This window comes from Enhydra lutris, unplaced genomic scaffold (assembly GCF_002288905.1).
Source record: "Enhydra lutris kenyoni isolate GAN:26980312 unplaced genomic scaffold, ASM228890v2 scaffoldscaffold64, whole genome shotgun sequence".
Lineage (NCBI taxonomy): Eukaryota > Metazoa > Chordata > Mammalia > Carnivora > Mustelidae > Enhydra > Enhydra lutris.
The window spans coordinates 1,680,267-1,707,646 of record NW_019154148.1 but is presented as its reverse complement, the minus strand read 5'-3'; the positions used below and the strand labels follow the sequence as shown (position 1 = coordinate 1,707,646).

General features: G+C 35.2%; 1 protein-coding gene across 2 annotated transcripts in view; it reads left to right on the top strand.

Moving 5' to 3' along the window:
* The window catches only part of LOC111158846 (Dmx like 1), a 125,725-nt gene that overhangs the window by 55,914 nt on the left and 42,431 nt on the right, over window positions 1-27,380 (top strand). For both annotated transcript variants that reach the window (XM_022521130.1, XM_022521129.1), the window contains exons 20-30: window positions 726-895; window positions 1,679-1,776; window positions 2,763-2,928; window positions 4,261-4,522; window positions 6,353-7,443; window positions 7,919-8,110; window positions 10,856-10,932; window positions 13,543-13,670; window positions 14,212-14,460; window positions 21,872-22,050; window positions 26,851-26,981. In XM_022521130.1, coding sequence (XP_022376838.1) covers window positions 726-895; window positions 1,679-1,776; window positions 2,763-2,928; window positions 4,261-4,522; window positions 6,353-7,443; window positions 7,919-8,110; window positions 10,856-10,932; window positions 13,543-13,670; window positions 14,212-14,460; window positions 21,872-22,050; window positions 26,851-26,981 — 2,743 coding nt within the window. The remainder of the gene's footprint in view (window positions 1-725; window positions 896-1,678; window positions 1,777-2,762; window positions 2,929-4,260; window positions 4,523-6,352; window positions 7,444-7,918; window positions 8,111-10,855; window positions 10,933-13,542; window positions 13,671-14,211; window positions 14,461-21,871; window positions 22,051-26,850; window positions 26,982-27,380) is intronic.

Here is a 27,380-nt window from a genome sequence, read left to right as displayed (position 1 = left end):
CTATTTAAATAGAAAAGTATCTGACATACTAGTTATTATGTGCCAGGTACAGTACTGTTCTAAAGTCTTTAACTATAATATTTTAATCCTCACAATGATGTAATAAGGTAGTACCATGATTACTCACACTTTATAAATGAGGCAATTGAAGAATCAAGAGACTAAGTAACTTGCCCACAGTTCTATAGTTAGGGTTGGAGCTGGGCTTATTTTATACATTCTGATTCCAGAGTCTATAGTCTTAAGTTCTGTTCAGTGCACTGTCCCATCTGCCTGATGCTCTTTTAATTCTATGGAGTTAAATCCACAAAAATAAACATTGACCAAAGGACAATAAGAGTCAGCAATGAAGAACAATTATTTAAGCATAGACTAAAGCTTTACATGTTTCTCATTTTCTAAGGAAAGGTCGTGGGTAATAGCTAGAGAACAAAAATAATCAGCACAGTGGCATTTGCCACACAGCATTTTTTATCTTTTAAAAAATATGTTTTAATTATAGAAAATATGTGTTTATTGTAGAAAACAATGAAGCGATAGAGTTGTTAGGAGAAGCAAGAAAAAAAAACACCCGTATTCCCTCCAACCTTAATTACTTAATTGTGACTCTGTGAATCTCATAAAAAGTTTAGACATTTTTATGGCAGATATGAAACATACATTTCTGATAATCATTATAAAAACACTTATGTTTCTTATAAACACTATTGGTGACATTTCCTCAGGTCTGTCTACCAGTCACTTTGCATGGGCATTTCACTCAGTAGCAGAAGAAGAGCTGCTGAACATGTTGCCAGCCATGCAGAGAGATGATCCCACTTGGTCTGAACTGAGAGCCATGGGCGTGGGCTGGTGGGTCCGGAATAGCCGCACGTTACGCAAGTGTATAGAGAAGGTAAGTTGTGTTTTATTTTGGTATAAAAATGAATTGGGGGCACCTGGGTGGCTCAGGTGTTTAAGCGTCTGCCTCCGGCTCAGGTCATGATCCCAGGGTCCTGGGATCGAGCTCTGCATCGGGCTCCCTGCTCAGTGGGAATCCTGCTCCTCCCTCTCCTTCTGCCTCTGCTGCTTCCCCTGCTTGTGCTCTCTCTCTCCACCCCTTAATTAAATAAATAAAATCTTTAAAACATCTTTAAAAAGTATATTCTGAGTCTTTAAAGGACATTCCATATTTCCTTCTTGTTTCTTCCTTTTTTTTTTTTTTTAACTGAAGCAGTAAAATGCTTTTAAATAGCTGTTATATTTCAAAATATCACATTTATACAGGTTTTTAATGTTTATGTTCTAATTCTTAAATTGCTAGGTGACACACTTATGTAGTAGCATATGTCTGGTTTTTACGAACCAGTGCATACACATCTTTGAAAAAATAAAATAGTACTGAAGAGCTTGTAATGAAAAGTGTAGTCCTGTGTTCCCATCTGTCTGTGTCTTTGGAGGCCACCATGAATTACATTTGAAATTACAGAAAATAAAAAAAAGAAAAGAAATTACAGAAAATATATGTATGTCTGTGTATGCGTATGTGTTTGTGTGTGTATATACATCCATGCATTAGTGTATATATTTTCTAAATGTATTGAACATTAAATAATGTGTGCCAGTCTTAAATGTGAGGGAAATTACTTTATTTAAAAATTGTTTCTGTGAAATTCTGACCAATATTTTCTAACTGTAGGTAGCCAAAGCAGCCTTTTATAGAAAGAATGATCCTTTAGATGCTGCCATTTTTTACCTTGCAATGAGAAAGAAAGCTGTGATTTGGGGATTATACAGGTAGGTGAGAAAACTGTGCTTCGAAATGGAGAAATCTTCATGAGAAGTAAATGTATGAAGGAAAAGTAAAAATTTGTTGTTCTTGTCAAGTGTGATTCTTTGTAGATTCTTAGTTATTTTTGTATTTAAGGAGAGATTCATAGGAAAGAAGCCCAGGTTTATTTCATAGCAAAAGAATCACTTTAGTTTGTTTTCAGGTTTATCAGTCCAGAAGAACATTTTTTTGTTTACTTTGAGGATGTCCCATGATGCTTCTATAAAACAAAGAACTAAACCAAAAACTTGCATCTGGAGTCGGGAAGATGAATTGGTGGAGTCTTGAACAGGCATCCTCCTCCTGCCTTATTATAAGCTTATGGGCTGGGCCATCCCTCCAAACTACCCTCCTATAGTGGTCCCTGACCTGACCCCATTCTTGAGCTAGGATCACTTGGAATTTTTCTTTTACTAGTTCTCAGCAACACTTGATAAACATGATCACCAAAAATAGTTCACCATGTATATTGCATTCAGCTCTAGGTGATTCCATATGAACAGCAACCTTTGGGGGAAAATCATGGGCACCAGTCAGTTTTCTAAGAGGCTTGAACTTTTAGGATTGTTTTGAGAGGACAGATTCCTTAGGTTTTGATTACCAATCATCATCAGGTGGGCAGTGAGGGTGAAGGTGATTGAGGAAGTTTAAATGGTGAAGTAATACAAGTTAATACAAGTTATGTATTTTGCATGGATTTAGACATAAGTTCTTAAAGTCCTGCTAAAGCAGTTTTTTTAATAGTTTGAAAGTTTTCAGTAATGTCTGAGATTTACATGAAGAAGTAGATGTTTACTGTAAGTGCTCTTTTGCTCAGAAAAGAAGCAGATGTATAGTACTTGATACACTGGCAAGTGTTTCTTTGGAGTCCTAGCATTTAAATGGGTAACTTTGGTGAAAATTGTGGGAACATTGTGTTTCAAAATTTCATACATTTTCTTTTTCCTTATAGATCCCAAAAAGACCCCAAGATGACACAGTTTTTTGGACACAATTTTGAGGATGAGAGATGGCGTAGAGCAGCTCTAAAGAATGCTTTTTCTTTGTTAGGCAAACAAAGATTTGAACATTCTGCAGCATTTTTTCTTTTAGCTGGTTGCCTCAGAGATGCAGTTGAGGTAATGAAGAAACTTTTTTAAAAAAAGTATTATCCTTTCAAGCTCTTTTCTGTAGGCTCAAATTTTTATTTTTTAATTTCAATTTAAGTATATTGGAAATTACATAAGGCTAAGTACTTAGTATATTTAACAGTGACTTCTAAAATTTTGCCATTTAGCTTGAATGATACTTATACAGAATGAAGATTAACCACATTGTATTGGTTGGTAGAGGTAATTGATCTAACTTTTAAGAATATTTATGAACAGGTTGAAAAAAGTTTTTTCTATCAGTTTAAACATACGTGACTCTATATTTGGCTCTGTCTTAGTTGATTGAACCTTAGCATATTTTTAACTGATTATTTTCAGTAAGCCTTAAAAAAATTAAAACATTTAAGGTATAACCTATCTCACATTGCTCTTTTTGAAATATATAAATATATTTATTTGAGAGAGACTGAGAGCATGCATGAGAGGAGTGGAGGGGAGGAGCAGAGGGAGAAGGAGAAGAATCAGACTCCCTGCTGAGCAGGAGCCCAACATAGGGCTCAGTCCCAGGACCCCAGTATCATGACCTGAGCTGAAGGCAGCCATTTGATTGAGCCACCCAGGCACCCCTCAAATTGCCCTTTTGCTCGGAGTTTCATACAAGTGATTCGAAACAGCTTTTTAATTAGAAAACCCTATAGTCTGCTGAGACAGATGGGAAGGAGTAAAAGTTCAAGAAACAAAATGTCAGGACTGACATTGAGCTTGGGTAGCTTAGTTGGTTAAGCATCTGCCTTCAGCTCAAGTCATAATCCCAGGGTCCTGGGTTTGAGTCCCACCTCATGTCAGGCTCCCTGCTCAGCAGGAAGTCTGCTTCTCCCTTTCCCTCTGCCCCTCCTCTCTGCTCGTACTCTGTTGCTCTCTCCCTCTCTCTCAAAAAAAGCACGTCCCACTCTTGATTTCGGCTCAGATCATGATCCTCAGGGTCATGAGATTGAAGGCCAAGTGGGGTTCCAAGCTGTGAAGCCTGCTTAGGATTTTCTCTTCTTCTTCCTTTGCTTCTCTCCCCTTTGTCTCTCTTTCTTAAAAAAAAGGGGGGGAGAATGAAATAAAATGTCATTTGAGTTGAATCTCTTGAGGGTTATTTAATTTTATAGGCTAATTCTTTTTGCAAGTAGGTATTTAGTACTAGTAGGTAGATTTGCTAAAGCAAGCAGTATATGTTTTATTTGTTACTATCTTTGTTCATTTAGTTCAGATAATAACAGTGCCTTTTATTCATTCTAGTTATTAGTCAATTGAGTTTATCTTAAAATGAAAGATGTCCCTGCTTATTTATGACCATGAGTTCTTTTTTTGAAGGTATGTCTTGAGAAACTGAATGACATTCAGTTGGCTCTTGTAATAGCTAGACTCTATGAGTCTGAATTTGATACCTCTGCAACATACAAATCTATTTTACGTAAAAAAGTTTTGGGGATTGATTCTCCTGTCAGTGAACTCAATTCACTGAACATAAATATGCATTATGATCCTTTTCTTCGGAGTATGGCATATTGGATTTTGGAAGATTATAGTGGTGCTCTGGAAACATTAATAAAGCAGCCTGTCAGAGAGGATGATGGTAAGCTGCATTTCTAAGATGTTGATAATAAAAAGTTATGTTAGCATTTGCTGGGTACAGAGCACACTGTTGGGTGCTAAAGGTAATACAAAGCAAGTTGAAAACATGGACTAAGACTTTAAGGTTTAGGTGGGAACTTCGAGCTAAGTATGTGTTTCTTGTTTTGTTTTGTTTTGTTTTTTAGGTAGGAGGATTCCTTTTTTTCAGAAAAATCCTTTGAAAACCAAGAACTTAAGATTTTCTGCTTTTATAAAATCAATGTATTGAACATAAATGTTATCAACATTTGAGTCTAATTCTGGAGAAAATAATGATGTAAGGGTGATTTTCTTAGGTGAAAGTTTGTGTATTTGCTAATCGGTTTTATAATTTTTATAATAAAAATATTCAGTGTAAAAGCTGACTTAAGTGATCTGGTTAATTTTTTATGAGAGTGTAGTAGAGAATTTTTTAGAATTAATATTTTGAGATCTATTTCTGCCTTTTGTTTTGGAAATCCCATTTGATGAAGCTTTTTTGGAGGTTAGTATAAAATAGAAATCTTTGTATAAATTATATAAAAATGATGATATGCGTTTTTCAAATATTTTGCCATAGGTGGAGTTGAATTGGTTCTGATAGCTGGTATCGTAAGTGTCATATCATTTGGAGTACTAACTGGTGAAGATTTTCATTCATGGCTATTTACATGGCATCATTTAATCGGGAAGTGTATCATGAGTCTTACTGTGAAAGACTTGTGAGAAAGCCATGTTCAGTTAACTGTTCAAGTGTCCTGGCCATCTGAGCTGAAGATTTCCAGACTGGCTTTTGTGTGATGAAGGAAGGAAAGAAAACGCATTTTCTTGTCACATTTTTATGCCTACTCATATTCATGTCAAAAATGTATTTTGATTTGGAATTAAATACACAGTCACATACTTTCAGAGCCAATTAAATCTGTATTCTAGAAGAAAATTTTTAAAGGTAACTGGGACTTGGACCAGGATGACAGGAGTAGAGGCAGTGAAAAATGGTTGGATTTGGAATATAATTCTCAGGTAGACTAGGTAGGATTAGATATGGAATGTGAAGGGTATAAGAGTCAATTTTAATAACTCCTCTAGGTTTTTAACTTGAGATAAACGATATGGGCAAGACCAGGAGCTGGTGTGGGGGAGTGTTGTTTTAGGTAGAGAAGACTTCTCTGGTAAGGTTACCTCTGAGCAGAGACCTGAGTGTTATAAGGTCAGTGTAGCTAATTGGGTCAAGAGTTGTTTATACTAAAGACTCACTAAATAAAATGGCTTTGAGGCAAGAGTGTGTGCATGGAAATAGAATGTAAATTGGGCATGTGAATAAAGCAGTATAGATTTATAGGGTAAAGTTGGGCCTGAAATAGTTAAGGCAGGTCATCGGTGTCTCAATGATATTAGAAGCCATGGGACTGTTCGAGTTCTCTCATGGAGGGTAGATAGAACAGAAGTCGAACCTTGAACTCTAGGACACTCTTAACTTTCTAAAGTAGAGGATGAGGAAGATTTAGCAGAGCAGACTGGGAAGGAATGTTGAGGGAAGTATAATAAGAACTATGAATGTGAAAGTGGGTATTTTAAATAATCTTATATTGTTGATTGAAGAGGTGTGAAATCAGTATAACCTTTGTTTTTCCTTCGTGTGAAAACACTTTCTTTACAAATGTGTTCTTGTCTATTCATTGCTGTATATTAGTTTGTTGTCTTAGTAAAATGTGGTCGAAAGACCAGGTAGATAAAAGTGCCATGGTACAGAAAAAGGACTGCGGTACAAGTCTTGAACTTTTCTTAGCTGATAGAATGAATTTTCTTTCAGATCAAGTCATGATGTCACCCGGTAATCCTGCAGTTTTTAATTTTTACAATTATCTAAGAACACATCCTCTTTTGCTAAGACGTCATTTTGGATCATCTGATGTATTGTCCACACACATGAGTTTAACAGGAAAAAGTGGGCTGGCAGGAACAATTAATTTAAGTGAAAGAAGATTATTTTTTACCACAGCCAGTGCTCATTTGAAAGCTGGCTGCCCTATGTTAGCTTTGGAAGTATTATCGAAGATGCCAAAAGTCATCAAGAAAACAAAACCTTTTTGCAGAACATTTAGTTTCCTGGATACTAGTAAAGACTGTTCCCCTTCTTCTCCATTAAAGTTGGATGCCAGGGAAGATAAGTCTTCTGCTATTGACTGGTCACAGTCACTAATGAATGGTTTTGGATCTTCTTCAGAAGGTTCCTCAGAGAAGCAGTCAAACTCCACTCTTTCTTTTGACTGGAGCCAACCGAGTGTTGTATTTCAGGATGACTCTTTAGAATTAAAATGGGACAGTGATAACGATGAAGATGAGGATCTCCCTATTTCAATGAAAGAACTGAAACCTTTACAGAGAAAAATGGGGAAAAAAATAGATGAAACAAGTTCTAATTATATAGAATCTCTCAGCACACTAGATGAAAACGACATTTTAAGTCCATCAGAAGATATCATTGCAGTTCAATTAAAATTTAGAGCATGTTTAAAGATTCTCACAGTGGAACTTCGTACATTATCTACTGGGTATGAAATAGATGGTGGAAAATTGCGTTACCAGCTCTACCACTGGCTTGAAAAAGAGGTGATAGCTCTTCAGAGGACTTGTGACTACTGTTCAGATGGTGAAGACTTAGAGACTGCATTTGGTGAAAATGGAGATGAATTTGGATTAAATGGAGATGCTGAAGATGTGCTTCAGCAAACGAAAGTGAAACAACTAAGAGAAAATTTTCAGGAAAAAAGACAGTGGCTTTTGAAATATCAGTCCCTCTTGCGGATGTTTCTGAGTTACTGCATACTTCATGGGTCCCATGGTGGCGGTCTTGCCTCTGTGAGAATGGAATTGATTTTGCTTTTACAAGAATCTCAGCAGGTATGTAACTTAGACAATGGCCAGTTAAAGTAGTACACATAGGAGAAACAGTTTTTGGTATTGCTCTGTTTGTTTTTAAATATTAAAATTTTTGGTTTTCTTCACTATGGCTGTTTAAGGGATGCTCTTTTTTGTACGGTGGATTGTATTATGAATTTGTAGAGTTTTGTGTGTAATAGTTTCAGGATCATTCAGCACCAGGCCCTTTGATCAGGTGAATTCATACTCTGAATTCTTATGAGTGCTGTGTGAGGTGATGGGCTTCTCATTAGAATAAGAAGGTATTGTCCTCTCATTTTTTTCATTATATTTGGTGGAATGTTGACCTCCTCAGGTCTCATAACTCTATGAAAGTTTCTGTCATGCTTTTAGTTTTTAATTGTTTTAAAACTTTTCCAAGAGGCCCCTGAATTAGTTAAGTAATGGATTAAAACTATAAACAGTTGATTAACCTTTTTTTCGCTTTGTTTTTAAGGAAACCTCAGAACCAGTATTTCCCAGTCCTCTGTCAGAGCAGACCTCAGTACCCCTCCTCTTTGCCTGTACAGCCAGTGCCAAGACAGTTGTTGCCAACCCGTTACTGCACCTCAGTAACCTCACACATGATATTCTGCATGCCATCATAAACTTCGATTCACCACCCCATCCCGACATCCAGAGCAGCAAAGTAAGTATGCTTGATTCATTCTTTAAAACTTAGCTACTTATTATGATAAAACCAAAGGAAAAATGTAAAGCAGCACTTTTTGGAGACAGTTTTAAACATCAGACTGCACATAGGAATTGTTACATTACCACTTACATATTTTTTGATCAAAGAAAACTTAGAGTTTGTATATGGATACATGTATCTATACGGTATGTATATGGTATGTATACAGATACATGTGTAATTCTTCTAGTATTACACTTAGGCAAAAAGCTGATTGCCTTTTAGAAGTAGAAACTTTTAGAAATGATTTAGAAATTGCCTTTTAGAAATAATTTTGGTGTAAAATTATTAATATACAAGTAAACTTTTCCTTTGTTAATATTAAAACACTATATATTTTAAGATTAACGTGAAGTATTTTGCCTCTCTTGTTTCTCTAGGGCAGGCAGTGTTTTATTAATGAGCTACTGCAGAATCACCTGACATGCTTGTTAAAAAGTTTACGTTCTTAAGTTGACTCCAAACTTATTGAATCAGTGTGTGAGAATGAGTCCCAAGAATATGTATTTTTAGGAAGTTTCTTAGGTGATTCTGATGCATAACTCATCATACAGTTATCTAATCATCCACATCATCTTGCCACCCATCACCACTGTACTTTATATACCATTGATATCACATTTCATGTTTCATCTCTACTCTAAAACATACTGAAATCCTTTCAAGTATGACCAGGTTTGTCTATTTTTCTCTCTCTTTTTTCTTGAATAGTCTGTCATTTGGTTCTCGTCTACCTCACAGGCTGTGATATCACACCTGTTTCATATTCTGCTTGCCCAATGGTGGCCTCTCCTACAGTTTTATCTTCTTGAATAACCTTAACCCTTGTCATTTAATTTTGTCACTTTTCCTGTACTCTTCTGTAGAATAAGTGTCCACATGGTATGTTATTCAGTAAGGAATTAAATTTCCTTCAGATTGTGCACAATTTTAAAGCTGTTTAAGAACCATTCTGAAACATTAGTATCTTCAAATGACCATCATTTGTTTTGCTTATGATTCAGTGGGTTGGCGTCTCAGTTCTTCTAATTTCATCCACCTGGACTGACTTCTGGATATTCTCATTTGTCTTTGGTCAGCTGGTAGGCTGGCTGGATTCTGGATTAGGATGGCCATGTTTATATTTTTGGTGGTTGGCAGACTATTTCCAGGACTGATAGTCGACGATCAAGCAGCCTAGGTTCTCTAGAAAAACAGAACCAATATGATGTGTTTATGTGTGTGTATAGAACTGTGTTTTATAAGCAGTTGGCTCACATAATTATGGAGGCTGACAAGTCCCAAGATTGGCAGTCATCCAGCTGGAGACCCAGGACCTATTGTGTAGTTCCAGTTTGGGTCTAGAGGCCTGAGAACCAGGAGAGCCAGTAGAGTATAAGTTCTAGTCTGAAAGCCAACAGGCTTGAGACCTAAGAAGAGCTAGTGTTTCTGTTCTAACGTAGAGACAGGAAAACACCAATGTTCCAGCTCAGTGCAGCCAGGCAGAAGTTCCCTTTTTACAGCTTTATTGTTCTATTTAGGTCTTTGACTGATTGGATGAGGCCTGCCCACATTAGGGAGGGCAGTCTTTCTTACTCAGTCTTCCACTTCTACCAATGTTAATTGCATCCTACATCAGCCTTATAGATACACCCAGAATGTTTGGCCAAATGTCTGGGCACCCCTTGGTCCAGTTAAGCTGATACATAAAATTAACTGTCACGCCTAGGTTATTTCACATAGTGGTTGCAGGGTGTTTAAAAATCAGCAAGAATAGCATTTTGCAAGCCTTTTGGAGGACTAGGTTGATAAGTTACATAGCATTTTGCCATCTTGGTCAAAGCAAGTCCCATGGTCATTCCAGATTCAGTAAGTAGAGAAATAGACTCCACTTTTTGATTAGAGAAGCTGGGAAATATTCTGATTATTTTTGTAATTTTCCATATTTGGACTTGCTGTCTTCATTTTTATGATGATATTCTTGATTTTAATTCATAACCACACATCTTATTGATAATTGAAGGGGAAATAGCAATTCAGTTTTAATCTACGGCTCCCATTTTTTTATCTACATATCAGACTGTCATACTTGATGATTAGATCAAGAACCTAGTCTTTTAAATAGTCTAATCTAGTTGCTTTCTGACCTGGGTTGTGCTTCTCAGATCTGCCTCTCTCATTGCTTGTCATGCCGTGTTTAGAGCCTTCTCTTTCTCAATACTACTGTTTGCCCTTCAGTTGCTGTCTTTCAAACCTTCTTCTTTTTCTAAGTAATTACATTCTCTTTCGATTGTTTGTTTTCTCTTGTAGTTAGAATATATGTTAGCATATGCTTCAATGACCTGTCCATCGGTAAACTATCATTTATCAGACCGAGATTTTACATATTTTCATTGAGGAAGAAGGTTGAATCTTAGAGGGGTTTCTTTTAATACATGGCTTATGCACTACTGAATAGCTAACATCTGTTCCCATTTATCCTTAAAATAGAAATTAGGTAGCAGGTGTGTGTTTTATGATTTCTGCCAATGGCCTTCATGTTTTTAATTTGTTTGTAGTGTGATCTCTATATGTACACATGAGTGTTAAGGAAAAAACAGAAATAGTTTTTAAGGACAAAATAGTTTTTCCATCTTTTTTCCATCGCTAGATTATAGTAGGTCTTGAGACAAGTTTGATTTTTTAAAAGTTATACTTAATTTTGTTTTTTTTTTTTTTCAGGTATATGTAATGCATACTTTAGCAGCCTCACTTTCTGCTTGTATTTATCAGTGCCTTTGTGGTAGTCATAACTACAGGTAAATATCTTTTGTGAAATTTAGGAATGTTTGCAATAACTGATGAGGTTTCAGAATTTGTATGCTCTTGCCTAGAAAAACTGTTTATGACAGTCTAAATAATACCAAAAGCATTTGAAATGATGAGTACTATTTCTCCATCTTTGAATTTTAGCTTTTCTGCCTTTGTGGCAAGTGAATGTTAAGTAGACCCTTGTCAGTGTAACTAGTTAACTTTTATTGATTACTGCCTAATGCCAGGCCTTGTGATATGCCCTGAAATAAGTTCTCCTTTCTTGAGGTCCATCTAGTTAGAAACAAATGTATGAGTTGATAAGTAATATATATAACATGACATTGCACTTAAGTGATAAGTACTATAGTACAGTTATAATTATATACTATAACATTACAATGTACTATATTGTATATTTATAATATAAGGAAAGGTTCAGGGAACACACAGGAAGGAGTAACTGACTTGAAATTGAGAAAAATTTGATCAAAGAGTGATGTTTATGATATTTCCCTTTATAGCCCAAGTTTTCACTATAATTTAGCTAGGCTTTTAAAACACACTGTTTGACACTTTGGTATCTTCCTTTAGTTCTTTGAAATTCTCATTCCTTTTTAAAAAATTTTTACTTAAACTCCAGTTAGTTAACATACAGTGTAATATTAGTTTCAGGTATACAGTGTAGTGATTCAACATTTCCGTACATCACCCGGTGCTCATCAAGTGCCGTCCTTAATCCCTGTCGCCTATTTCCTCCCTCCCTCCACCCACCTCCCCTCTGGTGACCCATCGGTGTGTTCTCTAGAGTTAGGAGTCTGTTTCTTGGTTTGCCTCTCTCTTATTTTTCCCCTATGATCCTTTGTTTTTGTTTCTTGACTTTTTTTCTTTAAATATTTTGTCTTTTGTCTCCTATTTCTTATTAGGTATTGGAACTCACAGGTTTCTCTTATTTTCCTTTTACCTTTCATCTCATATTTTTTTTTCTTTATTTATTTTTGCTTCATTTTAGGAGAAATTCTAATGCCATTTTCCAGACACTCACACTTTCTTCAGCAATGTCTCGTCTTTTATTTAGGCTGAGTTTGTGTTTTATAAATTCTGTTTTTCATTTTTAAGATCTCCTTGTTGATTTTAATGGTCACTTTTATTTTTATAACTTACTGTCTGTATTAATTGTTTTAATGTCTCTGAGTATAAAGCACCTTCTGTCATGTTCTGATAAGTCTGCTTCCTCAGGTACAGGTCATTCACAGAGTTTGTTGTTTTTTACCTGATATTAGCCTTCCTTGGTGTTGATTTTTGCTTGTTTGTGTTTCAATTCTACCATGGGAGTCTCAATTTACTAATCTGCTTCTGTATTCCCAAAGTAGTTTCAACTTGATTTCTTTGGCTTTCATCCTCCAAGAGTTCACTTTCTTGTTATTGAGTGGAGCTTTATTTTCATCATTTCCATAGGTTTATTGTAGCAGGGGGGATTTTTTTTGTTGTTGGCAGCCTGCCATTTCTCAACTGCAAAGTAAAGTAAGAGAAACTATTTACAAATGCATCAAAGTTTAATGTCTAATAGAAGACTTGCCAGTCAGAACAGATCTAAACCAATAGATGCGCTATGTTTAAATATGACATTCATTTACTCACATTTGATATAGGAATTTCTGACAGGATTTAACAAATATTTTTGTACCATCTTCTTTCAGATTTATTTCATACTTTAGGTCAAGCTGCAAGTTACTTTGTTCATTCGTCTGTTTATTTAATTTTAGTATGAAGTGCCATTTACTTGGAGAAGCTTACCCTGAATTCCCAAATTATGTAAAGTGCTCCTCACCTTTTGCTTTCATAACCCTGTATGCATAGGTTTGTTCTCTAAAAGCAATATGATAGGGGCACCTGACTCTTGATTTCATCTCAGGTCATTATCTCTGGGTCATGGGATCAAGCCCCACTTCAGGCTCTTTGCTGGTTGTGTAGTCTCCTTGGGATTCTCTCTCTTCCTCTCCCTCTGCACCCTTTTCCTCTGCTCACTTGCTCACTCTCTCTCAAAGAAATAAAGAAAGAAAGCAATCTGATAAAGTTATTTGTGTCCAATCCTCCACCAGACTATAAATTTCATGGATACAGAAACCACACTTTTCGTTATATCCCTGGTACCTTGTGCATATACCTGATGTAACCTAACCTAATGTAGCACTGACAGCCATTAAATATCAAACTTAACCTAAACTGACTTTGTTTTCAACCAGATAACCTTGTTTTGAACTTTCATAGAATAGCTTGCTTTTTGTGGTCATGAGTGATTTAGTTTTCTCATTTGTATGTATTTTTTATCTTTCATTAAATAAATATACTTAAAAACCTATCACTTGTATTTTAATTTAGAAAATTTACATGTTTACACTTAAAGGATACTTGATTTTAATATAGCACCAGACTATAGAGAACAGTGCTTGGATCGTAATAGCAGTATAACTAATAAAATTTGAATTTTAAGATACTCTAGAAGTTAGATCTAAAACATGGAAATATTACATGTTTCATTTTAGATCATTACATTTGTATTATTTTTGTCTTATATTATTACAGATTGTTCTTATTTAAATGTTCTGTTTTCTTAGTTCATTTCAAACAAATCAGTTTACTGGAATGATGTATCAGACAGTACTGCTTCCCCATCGACATTCTTTGAAAACAGGAAGCTTAGATGAAGCAATAACTCCAAATACATCACCAGCACAATGGCCAGGTATAAATAATTTATGTATATATGTATGTAAATAAATATATATGAGTTTTTTCTTAGCCTAAATTTAATCAAATGAGGACAAAGTACATTTGGTATGGTTTTGCTGCATGATAATCAGTGTTAAATATTGTTAGAATTGATACCACTTCAGTATTTAGCACTCATGGTAAATTTCGCAGTTACTTAACATTGGTCTTTTTTTTTCCTTTCTAACATTGGTATTTCCCTGACAGTTTTACTAAAATAACTCAAGTGTTTTGTTATATCACTTGTTATAATTTTTTTTGTCATGATAGATGTTTGATAGAATGACATTTGTGGTGGGAATTAAATTTTATCTATCAGATTTGTATTAGATGTAGATTTTCATTGTTTCTCTAAATTGAACAAATTTGTGCATTAACTGTAATAACTTCTACTAGTCTGTGAATCTAGAGAAGAAAAAACTTCAATCCTGATATAAGACAGTTTTTTCAAAAATTAAAAGATACAGTTCTTTTTAAAATTTATTGTCAGTGGTAGCTGTGTTTGTTTGTTCTAGGAATCACTTCTCTGATTCGACTTTTGAATTCTTCTGGCGAGGAAGCCCAGTCAGGGCTTACAGTCTTGCTCTGTGAGATTCTCACAGCAGTGTATCTGAGTCTCTTCATCCATGGCCTGGCGACACATTCCAGTAATGAACTATTTCGGATCATGGCCCATCCTCTGAATGAAAAAATGTGGTCTGCTGTGTTTGGTGGAGGTGCACATGTTCCTAACAAAGAACACACACACTCAAAAGCTTTACCTGGTTAGTGTATTCGTGTTTATTTATTTTTAAAACTGAAACTATATTTGTTCATCCGAATGATAACTTTGTCAAGTGTAATTACATTTTAATTAATTCACAGAAAGTTTTTGTTACAGACCGTTTTCTTAAAGCATGAACAAATGGTTTTATGGTGAAAATACAGTGTCAAGTTTCTGGTGCAGTTTTCAAACTGTGAGACACTTGTGCACCTGCAATTAGAAGTATCTAATGTAATTTTCTTAAATCTTTTGCTTTTGAAATGATCATTTGCTTTTGAAATATTCTGTAACACTGGTCTTTGTTCTATCCCAAATACAGATTCTCTCTTCTTTCTTTGGCAGGAAGGCACTTTGCTATGCCTAGCCCCCACCAGGTAGTGGTATTCTCCATGGAATGTGTGGGCTTTACCAAAGCTCTTTCAACCATCAGTTCTCATAGCCCTCCCAGTCTTGCAGGCAAGATACTAGCTTTAGAAATAGGCTTTTATGGCTCAGCTTGCTTTGTGTTGTTTTGGAGGGGTTGGGGTACTTTGGGCCCATTTTATTTTGTATGGCACTTAAAATAGAAAATTGAGAAATTTCCTTTAATCAAGCCATATTTTTGATATGAAACAATGATTAGCATTTCAGAAAATCATCTCTGCTTTTTATTCTGCTTTTAAATTATTTCCTTTGATGTTTTCTATTCCTTAGACTTCAACATCTTTTTAAATGTGTAGGAATAAATGTCAATGCTAATCATGGTAAATCAGACTATGGCTTGAAATGTCTGGAAAACATTTCAAATGAAGCTGCTTTATGTTTTGCATACTATGATTCTGGCCATTAGGGGTTTTGGATTTCTAAGTGTTCATAATACCAGGAAAAGTAAATATTTTAAACAACTGTATCCCTCCCTGTTTCTAGACTTTCTAATGCTGAAACTGTATATATTATATCTTGATGTGAAAAGGATCTTCATAATGCTTTCTACCTAGCTGTTAAATTTTTGTTTTATAATTTATTAGCCCATATGTGATAATCTTAGTTTTCAAATTTTTAAAAATATTTTCATTTTTATGACATCTCTTCATTTTTAAGGAGTAATTTCCTGTGCGTTATTTTTTATGTGGACAAAAAAAGAAAAAGTCTAAACTTCATAAAGTTTGCTTTGGAATATATATATATATATATATATATATATATATATATTTAACTTCAGATATCTGAATTCAATTAAAGAAAAGTCTAAGTCTAAGAGGGAATAAGATTTATAGGTCTAATGAGATTAGCATTAAAAACTTGGTAAACTAATTGTGGACCCGTTTTTAATGTGTCCTAAGAGAAAATCATTTAAAACTTTGATCTCCTTAATACAAAATATTAAAAAGGGATAAATTCTTGCTATGGAATGTCCAAATACTTGTAAAAAATTAAAAATATTCTTACTAACCAGTCACCATGTCTCAATTCCAACCATTTCAACCAAGCATAAATGTGTAAAGAACCTTACTCAGAGTCTTAAGTTCTTTGTTGAACCACTCAGTTTTAGTTGTTTCTACACACAAATACCTTTACAAAAATTATCTTATAGGTACTATCTATAAACTGTATTCCATCACTTACTGAACCCTACCTAGTGAAAGTGACTGGAAATTACCTGCATCTGTACATTTAATTCTTTGGTGGCAAGTAATGCAGAATACTTAAAACATGTGGTTCCCTTAGTGTTAAGTCCGCATCCAGGTTATGTGTTGCTCATCTGTCTTTGAAGACCCAGAAGCTACGGAATCATTCATACATCATTCACATGTAACTTAGTACTAGAAGACGTATTAAAAGTCACCGTTTGTTTTTCTTGTTCTAGTGTAAATTCTGATTTCAGTTTTCTTCACAATGATGGTCTCATGAACTAAATTATTTTCTTTTTTTCTTTTTTTATTTACTTAAATTCACTTAGCCAACATATTGTACAGCATTATCATCACCTAAATTATATTTCTCTCTACATATCTTTTATATACTTAATCCACTAATATTTTTAGTGACAAAATTTAAATATTGACTAAGCTTTGTAATGTAAGAAAATGATAGATGATTTCTATTAGATTTCAGTTTGGCAGGTTAGAATTCTTAACAAAAATGTGAATTTAGTCAGTAATTTGGTTTTTTTTTAAATCAGATTTAACTGGGTGAATTCCACATCACATATTAGTGAAGGATTTATTTTTTCTAACTAAAATTAGTGCAGGTGTAAGTTTGTGGAATTAGTAATTGTTTTGTTATTATGGTTAATTTTTAAAATAAATAATCAGGTGAACAATAGCAAGTTTGGAAAAATGAGTTTTTTTTTCTGCTAACAGTTAGAAATCCATACTTTGCTTTTGATTGCATATTATAAAGCAAAGCAGTGTTTTTACTTGAAGGATTTTTATTGTATTTTGTCATGATATTTGCAATAATGAGAACTGTAGATTTTCCATCTTCATCTTGATAAATTTATAGTAATGATTTTGTATGTCTCCACATTGAGGAATAAAATATAAAGTGAGTATTTTATTTGTAGTAAGCATAACTTTTTTTTAACTATGAGACTGCTAATGATGTTTTAGACATTTTAAAGTATATTTTTGCCATTTGATTATTTATGTTAAATACAGACCAGAAAATCCAAATGTCTTGCTTTTCCCCTAAAACTCGTATAAAATAAAAGTTTCATGTTCAGTGTTTAGTGATTATACGTGTCATTGCTATCCTTCCTTTAGCAAAATATATAAAATAGCAACATTTCTTGACCAGAAAAAGTATAAGACTTCAGTGTTTTTAAAATAGAAAGTGATCGGCTATTTACAATACAGATGTGAATATGCCCAGCAATTTTAACTGGCTACTGAACCAAAAAATAACTAGTTTTGCCAGAGAAGGGAATACATCTTTTGTTAGAGTCTTTGGACAAACTTTTTTTTGAGGGACAGGCATAAATTTTCATTAAAAAGCATCTATTCATTTCATAACTACCATATTTGTCCCTTTGTGACAGGTTTATTTCATGTAGCACAGTGTCCTCGAGGTTCATCCATGTTGTGGCACATGATAGAGTTTTCTTTGTGCAGCTGAATAGTATTTCACTGTATGTATGTATTCCTTTCTCACTTTTAACAAGTCTTTTGAGCTGGAGCTGAAATCTTATAGGCACATCTGGATCGTAGTCTTCAGGGTAATGGAGAAGTAGTTATCTCCAGATTTTTTATTATATAACCCTATCTACAAAATATGCTTGAGCAAATCCTCATTATGTGTGTATTTATTTATTTATAAATACATGTACCCCTGCTGATCCAGATATTAAACACTGATAGATTTTCTTCTTCCCCTTACCACTTCCCTCTCCTTTCTGCTCCCCTTCTCCCACCCCCCTTTCTTTTTCCTTCCTCTGTTGCCTTCTCTTCCACTCCTCCTCTCCTCCTCTCTTCTTTCCCTTCTCCCCTTCTTACCCTGTTTCTCTTCCTTTTCCCCACTTCTGCTTATTAAAAAATAAATCTCAGTAATAGTTGTAATATTTTCTTTCCATATTCCAGTGTATCACTTTGAACACCAACTGTTTTGGAAACTACTTGCTCTGTGATTTGGAGACAAATCACTACTTTCTACTAAGATAATCATCATTTCATTTTTATAGGTACTTATGAAGCAGGTACAAGGTACTACTGTGCCTTACCAATCCTTGAGAGTCAATCTTAACTAAAATCTGGAAAATTTCACTTGTCAGACATTTTTGTAGCCTTAATTTTATTCTTTGAGGATTAAGAAGTGCCTTAAATTTATGCTCCTCAAATCTATTTTGGTATTTTCCTTTTAAGAATCTTTGAAGTTTACTTGTAAAGTCATGTTTTACATAGAATTTTGAGAATTTGTTTTTTATTTAATTGGTTAAATAAAGTGTTGGCCTGTATTTGTACTTCTCAAACTTTTTGTCTGAAATGGATGCTAGAGGAGAGTGAAGATCTCCTCTTAGGAGATCTCTTATGCTTAACTGTCTTGCCAAAAGCAAGAAATAGATGGGGATCTGTTTTATCTTGAACTTACGTGACTTTCATCTTCTCCATATCTTTGTTTCTTTCCAGTATTTAAATCATCATTTAAATTACTTACCTTCATCCTCCCACCCCCTAAATTTTGGAGCTATACTTGAAGGTCCAGGACAATGCGCCCCCTGCTTTTTCATGCACTCTCTGGCATGAAGAGTGCCTTAGATTGATAAGCAGAGAATGAGATCATTCTGCTGGTTACTTTAAGGTCACTTTTTAAAATAAATATTTAAGTCTAGGTTTAGAACATTAATTTTGTCTGATTTAAAATGATAAACTTGGGGCACCTGCTTGTCTCAGTTGGTTAAGCTCCTGCCTTCAGCTCAGGTTATGATCTCAGGATTAAGCCCCCTGTTGGACCCCTCACTCAGCCAAGAGTCTTCTTCTCCCTCTCCCTCTGCCTCCCCAACCCCCCCACTCATGCTCACTCGTGCTCTCAAATAAATTCTTTTAAGAAAATAAAATGATAAACTCAAAAAGTGTTAACTTGTGAGCCTTCCTCTTATGTTTTGATTTTAATCAAAACAATATATGTGCGTGATAATAAATCCAGTAGTCCAGAAGAATTTATGATTAAAAAGCAACACTGTCTTTCTTACTCCTCTGCCCATTCTTTAAATGTAGTCTCTTAACCATCTCTCTATTTTGTTTTGCGTTCTTTTTTTTTTAAGATTTTATTTATTTATTTGACAGACAGAGATCACAATTAGGCAGAGAGACAGGCAGAGAGAGGAGGAGGCAGGCTCCCTGCTGAGCAGAGAGCCCGATGCAGGGCTCGATCCCAGGACCCTGAGATCATGACCTGAGCCGAAGGCAGAGGCTTTAACCCACTGAGCCACCCAGGTGCCCTTGTTTTGTGTTCTTAGGGAGTCACATCCATAGTTCCAGGAAGTCACTGCGGATTGTACTAGGAGTGAGGATAGAGGTTCTTAAAATCTTGACTTTAAAAGTACTATCTTGACTTTAAAAGTACTTCTTAAAAGTACTTTCTATGAATCCAAAGCAGCTAAGAAATTTCTAAAAATGTATGTTAGTGAGTGATTCTGTCTTTTCTTATCCATTGTACGTTGGGTTTTTTTTAACCAACTTTCTAGCTTCTCTTTGTTCCTTGTAATTTCTAAGCTCCATATCCAAGTTTCTTTTCAGTTCTCCCTAATACTGTTTTTTTCTTCTATTACTAGTGAAGTAGCCATTTACCACCTTAGTAATGCAGCAGTAGAGTCAGTTTTTATCCAAGGAGTGACAGAGATTCTTGATATTTAATTATTAGCATTTTCAAAAATCACCAGTTGAGCCTTCAGCCACTCTGCAGTCTCTATTGGTCCTTCATGACTATGCTAACCCACTGTGATTTAAACATAAAATCATTTTAAGTCTTGCTGTAATTTATTGGAAAAGAAGAAGCAACTATGCTAATGAGAAGCTACAGGTTATTTCTTGTTTGCTGGAAGGCATCACTTGGGTCCTTTTATTTATAGCATTTCAAGCAATAGAACATTCAGTACTGTGAACTTTTTGCCATTTTTTTCTTTGTTCATCAAAAGTATTTTAATAGGTAGTTTTATATTTCTGATATTGACTCTGTCATTTTAAACATTTACCCCCAGTGTGGTAACTTTTCTTATTTTCATGTCAGTATCTGGTTTCATTGACTATACTTGTAAATTTTTCTCTTTTTTAATTTAAAAATCTTCTTAGGTTTTGGTTTTAAAACTCTGATTTTTTATCATATAGATGTATTGGCAAAAATTTATCTATTTAGTGTTGTTTGTAAGTTTTATTTTTCCAGAGATTCTTTAAGTTTCTATGTTCATAAGCCTTCTAATCTAAAAACAAAAAAAGCAAAATAGTAATGTTAAAGTTAAATGATTATTTTAAACCACATTTTTTTTAAACCACATATTTTTGAAAGATTAAAAAAATACATTTATGTTATATATTTTTTATTTGATCAGAATTTGGTATAACCACTGTTTTAGAATGAATATGAATGTATACAACGTATATTAGAAACATGATTGTTGACTACCAGTTGCTTTTAAAAACAGGAAAATAATTGGGGCACCTGAGTGGCTCAGTTAGTTAAGCATCTGACTCTTGGTTTCGGCTCAGGTCATGTTTTCAGGGTGTTGAGATCAGCCTCACATCAGACTCCCACGCAGCATGGAGTCTGCTGCTCCCTCTCCCCCGCCTCTCCTCCTACTCGTGCGCATCCTCTCTCTTTCTCTCTCTCAAACAAAGAAATCTTTTTAAAAAAGCAGAAATTTACACATTTAATCCAAAAGTTTATTTTTAAAATCATTTGAGAGTTTATGTAATATCATACCACATCTTGGCAATCTTTTAGAATTTTTTCCATTTTAATTTCCTTTTTTTCTGAAATCACTAAAAATCACTAAATCAGTCTGTTAAACTCAGCTTGGCTGTAGCTTGATATAATGCATGAGCATGCTGTTTTTGCAAGCTGAGTAGCTTCAAAGAATAAAACGAAATTATATTACAGAACACATATTTGCATTCCTTTGAAAGGTAAGTCAGTTCTCACTGGAACCATTGAAAGAGTATATTGGTGTGTCTTATTGCAGAGTTATTTGCTTGTCAATTGGACATATGCTTCTCTTTGGAACATCCTTGGTTCTGTACTGGTGATTTGCATCTTGTAACTTAGTATTTGTTATTTATAGATTTGTGTAACTTGTTTTTCTTTCCCTTAATACTCTAAAGTAAAATACTAAGAAAATACTAACCATTAAGTATTTAAAAGTTAAAACAACAAAGATTGTGTTTTCTCCCTCTCTGTTATTCCACTGACCAGAAAATTCCATGTGCAAGCCATTTCCGGAAGTCTGAGTCAGTGTAATTCAGTTGTTAACATATTTGAATTCTTTTATATATTTTCAGAGAAAACATTCAGTTTTCTATGTAGATAAAAGGCCAAAGGATTACTAAAGAACCTCATAAGTAAGTTGGTGCCTTCAATTAACATTGACATCCCATGATACTCTTTGTTTCCCATGATATTCTTCAAAGTAAAGGGATGTAGATAATTTTCGTACATGATCATAGCTCAATTTGACTCATTTATAGACAGATATTATATCCTATTACCCACATATGGAATAGAAAAGTTAACATTCAGAGAATGAGGGATAAGTTGAGATAAAAGCAAAGATTGGTTTTACAGTGATTTTTGTCTCACTTCTACTTATTTTTTTTAACCTATTGTAAGGATCTCAGTTTTGTGTTTATGCTTATTTGTAACCTTAAATCTTAAATAAAGATACGTGAAATTAGTACAGTGGAAAAAGTACTTACTTTAATAATACTTTATTTTGTTTTTATTAGTTTCTTCACTTGTGGAAGAAGGAGAGAAACAGAACAAACGTTTTAGGCCATCAAAAATTTCTTGTAGAGAATCTGCCCTACCGACTTCTTCCCCGTCAGTAGTCAGCCAGGAGTCACTGACAGTCCAAGAGAAGTTCATCCCACCAGAGCTCAGTATCTGGGACTATTTCATAGCCAAGGTAAAAAAAAGTGCCACTTAGAACAACATGTATGCAATGAAATGGAAATGAAAATGTTTGAAGTAAGTGGATTGTTGCTGCTTCCAAGTGTTTTCCCACTCTGGTTTAGAAAGATTTCATTTTGTCAGGCTGCATAACAAAACAAAACAAAAAACCCTCAAAAATATTTGGACATTTCCATTTGGTTTTTGACACAGTCCTTTGATAAATTATAGTTTCTATATTTTAAGCAAAATACAGTTCTTAGATGAAAAAAGATATGTTGGTCAACACCTTAGTGCTAAGGTACTTGATGGTAATTAAGGAATCCAGACTACAAGAAGTCCCAGGGCCATTGCTGCTCTCGTTCCTTTTCTGTACTGCAGATGCTCCTGCATGGTTCTCATATACACATGTTATAGTTACTGCTATTTAGTGAAGTAACGAGTCCCTCAGCAACATGGCTCAGAGTTTCTAGTCTATTAACTGTGAGCAGTGACCTCAAATACAAACTTCCCTGCTGGCTCTTCTGTCCACACATCACTATGGAAAGAGCAGGTGCACCTCGTGTGCAGTGATCAGTCACAGGAAGTCTATTGGTGGTTCATCATTTAGGACCCGTTACTCAGTTTATATACAGACAGCAGTGTCCAACTCAAGTGACATTTTACAAAACTGGATAATCAGAAGAGGGAATTGTCCCGTGAAGATGGAAGTGCAACCAAACAATGACAAGTGGTAGCCCTGGAAGTGACATTCAGATTGAATGTAAGCAGTATGTTGGCTAATAGGATTTAAATTAAAAAATGAAAGATGGTTTCTACCAAAAAAAAAAAAAAAAGTTAAATGTAAACAAAGTTATAGAAAGATAGATCACATTGGGGCTACTGACACTGCTGTCGTTTGAAAGATTCTGGATATGCAACCAGAGGACTAGTGAGGGCTAACTTGTCAACAGAAGCGAAGAAAGTGTCATACAACGAGGAAGGTGTTCTAGACATACTGAAATTGCCCCCCCCCCGAAAAAAAGACCCACTTTACATTAAAAGAACTCTGGCTAATATTTCATAGCACTGAAAGTGTAAAGAATAAAATGTTGGAAGATGATACAAACTTAGAAACATGTATGACAGTTTGCCCACTCAAAGTACTCTTGATAATTTATTTACAAAGAAGTAAAACACTTGATGGGGCGCCTGAGTGGCTCAGTCAGTTAAGCATCTGCCTTCGGCTCAGGTCATGTCTCAGGGTCCTGGGATCAAGTCCTATATAGGGCTCCCTGCTCAGCGGGGAGACTGCTTCTCCGTCTGCCTCTCACTTGTTTTCTCTTTCTCTCAAATAAATAAATAAAAATCTTCAAGAAAAAGAAGAAATGAATAAAACACTTAAATTCTCAATATTTCTAGTATTTTAATTTTAGTGTGCTAAATAAATACTATTTTTACTATTTTTTCATTTCCCTATACATTGATTGCCAACCATAAGAGTTTTAATATTTTGAAAAATGTTTTTGCTAGTCTCAGAATATTTGTAGTTTTTCCTTTGTTTATTAAGATTGCTTCACAATGGTTTCAGCTTGCATGGTCGTTTCCATGTTCCCGTGCCATTGTGCAGAGCAGAAATGGCCTATCTGCCTTTCCTGTGATTAGCCGCATCCCTCGTGTTCTCAACTTCTGGATGTTCTTCTTATTTTCTTCTATTACTTGAATACCTAACTATTTTCTGCTGACAACAATCCTTTAGGCATGTTAAGCAGTAGCTTTTATTTTTCTTATATTTTTCTTGGGGTAAAGACAGGTATTTGTCTCTCCTTGTTCTTCATTGCCCTTTGCAGAGTCATTCATTTATTCAACAAATGTGTATTGAGCCCCTTATTGATATGGGAATATCTTGATGTCATCTTCATTTTTGAAGCAGTTTTAATTGATAGAGGATCCATGATGAGGAAGGCCTTCTTTAGCTCTTTTGTTCCTGGATCTTGTTAAATTTCTGGCTGGTCTGTCCCTGTCCCAGTTCATACCATAGCCTCAGGCTAGTTGAGAGGTTAGCCTTTCCTAGTCGTTTGGTACTGAGATAGCTGTTGCTTTTGAAGGTGCCCCTGGACCTGGGATTTTTATTCAAGATAGCCACCTCTGGCCATGCAGCAGAGTTCTTGGCGTTCATGGACTGCCCTGCAGCACAGAGTGGCCAGGTGGGGTAAGCGGCAGCCCAACCAAAATGACCAAAATGCCAGGCTCTCACTGTTTCTCCAGAGAGTCCAGTTGATTTCTCTTGAATAAATGCTTCTCTCTGTGTTGTATGCATTGATCAATTGATCCAGTATCTTTAAGTGGGTCTTTTTTACAACATTGTGCAGTTTTACTGTTGTTTCTGGTGAGAGGACTTAGGAGCTTCTCTCTCAGCTCTTTCAGAATTTCTCCTATCCCTGCTGTGTGCCTTTACTGGTCTTCCCTACACCAAAGATTTTATAACTTCAGATTTCCTGTATTACCTTTTCCATCTTAGCTCTTAACTCCTAAGTTGAAAGGCATTAAAACTCTTACCATCCTGTCATGAAGCTATAACTACGCTTGTTCCCATCTTATTCATTCCTCCTGTTAATAAGGACAAAGAGTCCTTCCTATCAGAGACTTCTGTTCTGTTCTGAATCCCATCTGTGCTTTTCTTCTCTACTTTTGACTCATCTCTATTGATTGCTTCCCATCAGGACAGAAGTGTGCTCTACTGTCTCTCATTCCAAATCCTGCTTTGATTGCAGAACTTTTTCTAGCTAGTACTCTGTTTCTCTATTTCCTGTTATCATTCAGCTTTTTAAAACTATACACACATTTTTTTTTTCTGTTATCTTGGTTCCCTTTCATAGTTGTGCACTGTATGACTTCTGACACAGCTACCTCATTGAAGCTGCTGTTGAGATTCAGGGGGCATCCATGTTGTTACATATAACTGAAACTTCTTTATCATCATCTCATTTGAACTCTTAGCAATATTCAACACATGCAGCCATTTCCTCCTTGATGTCATTCTCTTCTAGTTTTTTTCCCCTAACCTTACTATTTATTCTTCCATAGTCCTTTCTTCATTCTTCCTTTTCAGCTTGACCTGTGAATCTTGATCTCTTTCAACATTTGGGTTTTTTATATTTCTTTTGTCCAACACCTCCCTTTTATAACCACCATTCTCTCCTACTAGTAAACGGCATCTTCATTCTAATAGTTGCTTGAGTCAGAAACCTAGAAATAGTCTTTTTCCTCTCTGTCCTTTGCTCTCCATACTTATCAGCCTATCTGTCAGTGCTTTTCCAAAATATACAGTTAGTGTGTTATTTCTCTCCATCTTCATCACTAACACATACCTCCATGTTGTTGGAAACCAATCTCTGTGCTCTGGAGCCAAAATATAACATGATGACAGAGTTTGGGGATAAAGAAAAGAAGAATGATAGTCTTATTGCTTTGCCAGGCGAAGGAGGCTGTAGCTGGCATTGCTTTCAAAACTACAGACCTACCTGGGATAAAAGGCTATGGAAATTTTAGAGGAAAATAAAGGATCTGGGCAGTTTAGATAGGAATCTGGTATGAGCTACCAGCTCTGTTCATCATGTCTTCAAGGTGGTATCTGACTAGTGCAGGTGCCAGCCATCCGAGTCTCTTGACTAAGTATACTTTGAGGTCGGGGAGATGTCCACATTGATACTGAATTCCTAGAACAAAGGATTATATAGAAAAACAAGTCAAGGCAGAGGTGGGAGTAGGCTTCAAGAATGAGGAAGAGAAAAATCAATTCCATTTAAAGTTAAGCCTTGCTGGAGCACTACTGTGTCCATCTGGCTTTCCATCCATCTTTGTGTTTCTAGAGCTGTTTCACCAGTCAACTCTTGCCTTACTTAGTTACTCATGTCTCCATTTCTAGTCTTACCATTTGAGTTTTTCTCTCATAAGAGAGTGGGCATAGTCATATTCTTAAGATGTAAATCTCAATGCCTGCCCTCTACTTAAAACTCACCAGTGGCATTCCATTACCCTCTTTACTGTGACCTACAAAAACCCTCCCCACCTGTCTCCTTCCATTGTCTTCAGTGTTCATCCCAACACATATCCTCCTGCTTATGGGCTCCAGTCAAACCGCTTACTTTCCACACCAAGCTCTTTCCCATATTAATGCCTTTCTACCTGCAATTTCCACTGCCTAAAATGCTTTTCTTCCCTCTCGTTCTATGGCTTACTTCTTGTCCTTTCAGTCTCACTTAATGCTGCTTTATTAAGAGACCTTTCATGATCACGTTATGTCAGTTTCTTGTTAATGTTCTCAATCCCATCTGTCTTTTTTTCTGTATGGCACAACTAAATAGTTTGTATTTAGTTTTCTGTTATTTGTCTGTTTTCTTCCATAAAAAGGTAAGCTCTCTGAGTGCAGTGACTGTTTAAGTCTTTAAAAAAATCCTTATAGCAAGGGTGCCACCCAGATGGTTAAAATCTGACTCTTGAGCTTAGGTCTTGATCTCAAGATTGTGAGTTCAAGCCCCATGTTGGGCTCCAGACTGGGCATGGAACCTACTTGAAAGAAAAAAATTCTTATGGCAAGTATACTTTTTGACACATTGATATTTGATACATTTTTTTGTTGAATGTCTGAATTAATAAGAGAATTGTGTAAAGTGAGGTTGAAGGCATAGAATGTCAAAAAAGAAGCAGCCGAGTACTGGTTACTTTACTTTTTTACATTGACGTATCTGAAAAATGGGATAAATTGCTAATATTATGCTCTATATAATTGAATGTTTTAAATTGCAGAGTTGAATCTGTACCTTTTTTATTTTAGCCTTTTCTACCCCCTTCCCAAAGTAGAGCAGAATATGATTCAGAGGAAAGTCTGGAAAGTGATGACGATGATGATGATGTTTTAGCCTCAGATTTCCATCTCCAAGAACATTCTAATTCAAATTCATATAGGTATGGAGTATTTAATTTTAAGCTTCTTTTTAAAAATTCATCTTGGCTTATATACATAATATTTTTGAAAATAACACATTTGAAATTGATAGCTTGTTGAATTACATCACACATTATAACTCAGATTTCTTTAGATGAAATTGTTAAATTCCTTTCTTTAAGAATAATTACACAGTTAGTTTTTTATTATCCGTGAATCTGTCCTCACAAATGCTGTCAGACTTTTCCTTGCTCTTTGCTTCCCTGAGATCAACAAACTCTACTGTTTTAGCCTAGAAAACATGGCATCTTTTCAGTATAATACTAATACCCTAAGATACCAACGATTACTGTCTTAAAAATGGGTTGCACATATTATAAAAATTATGAATGTTCAAAATGTTCACCCTCAGCTCCATT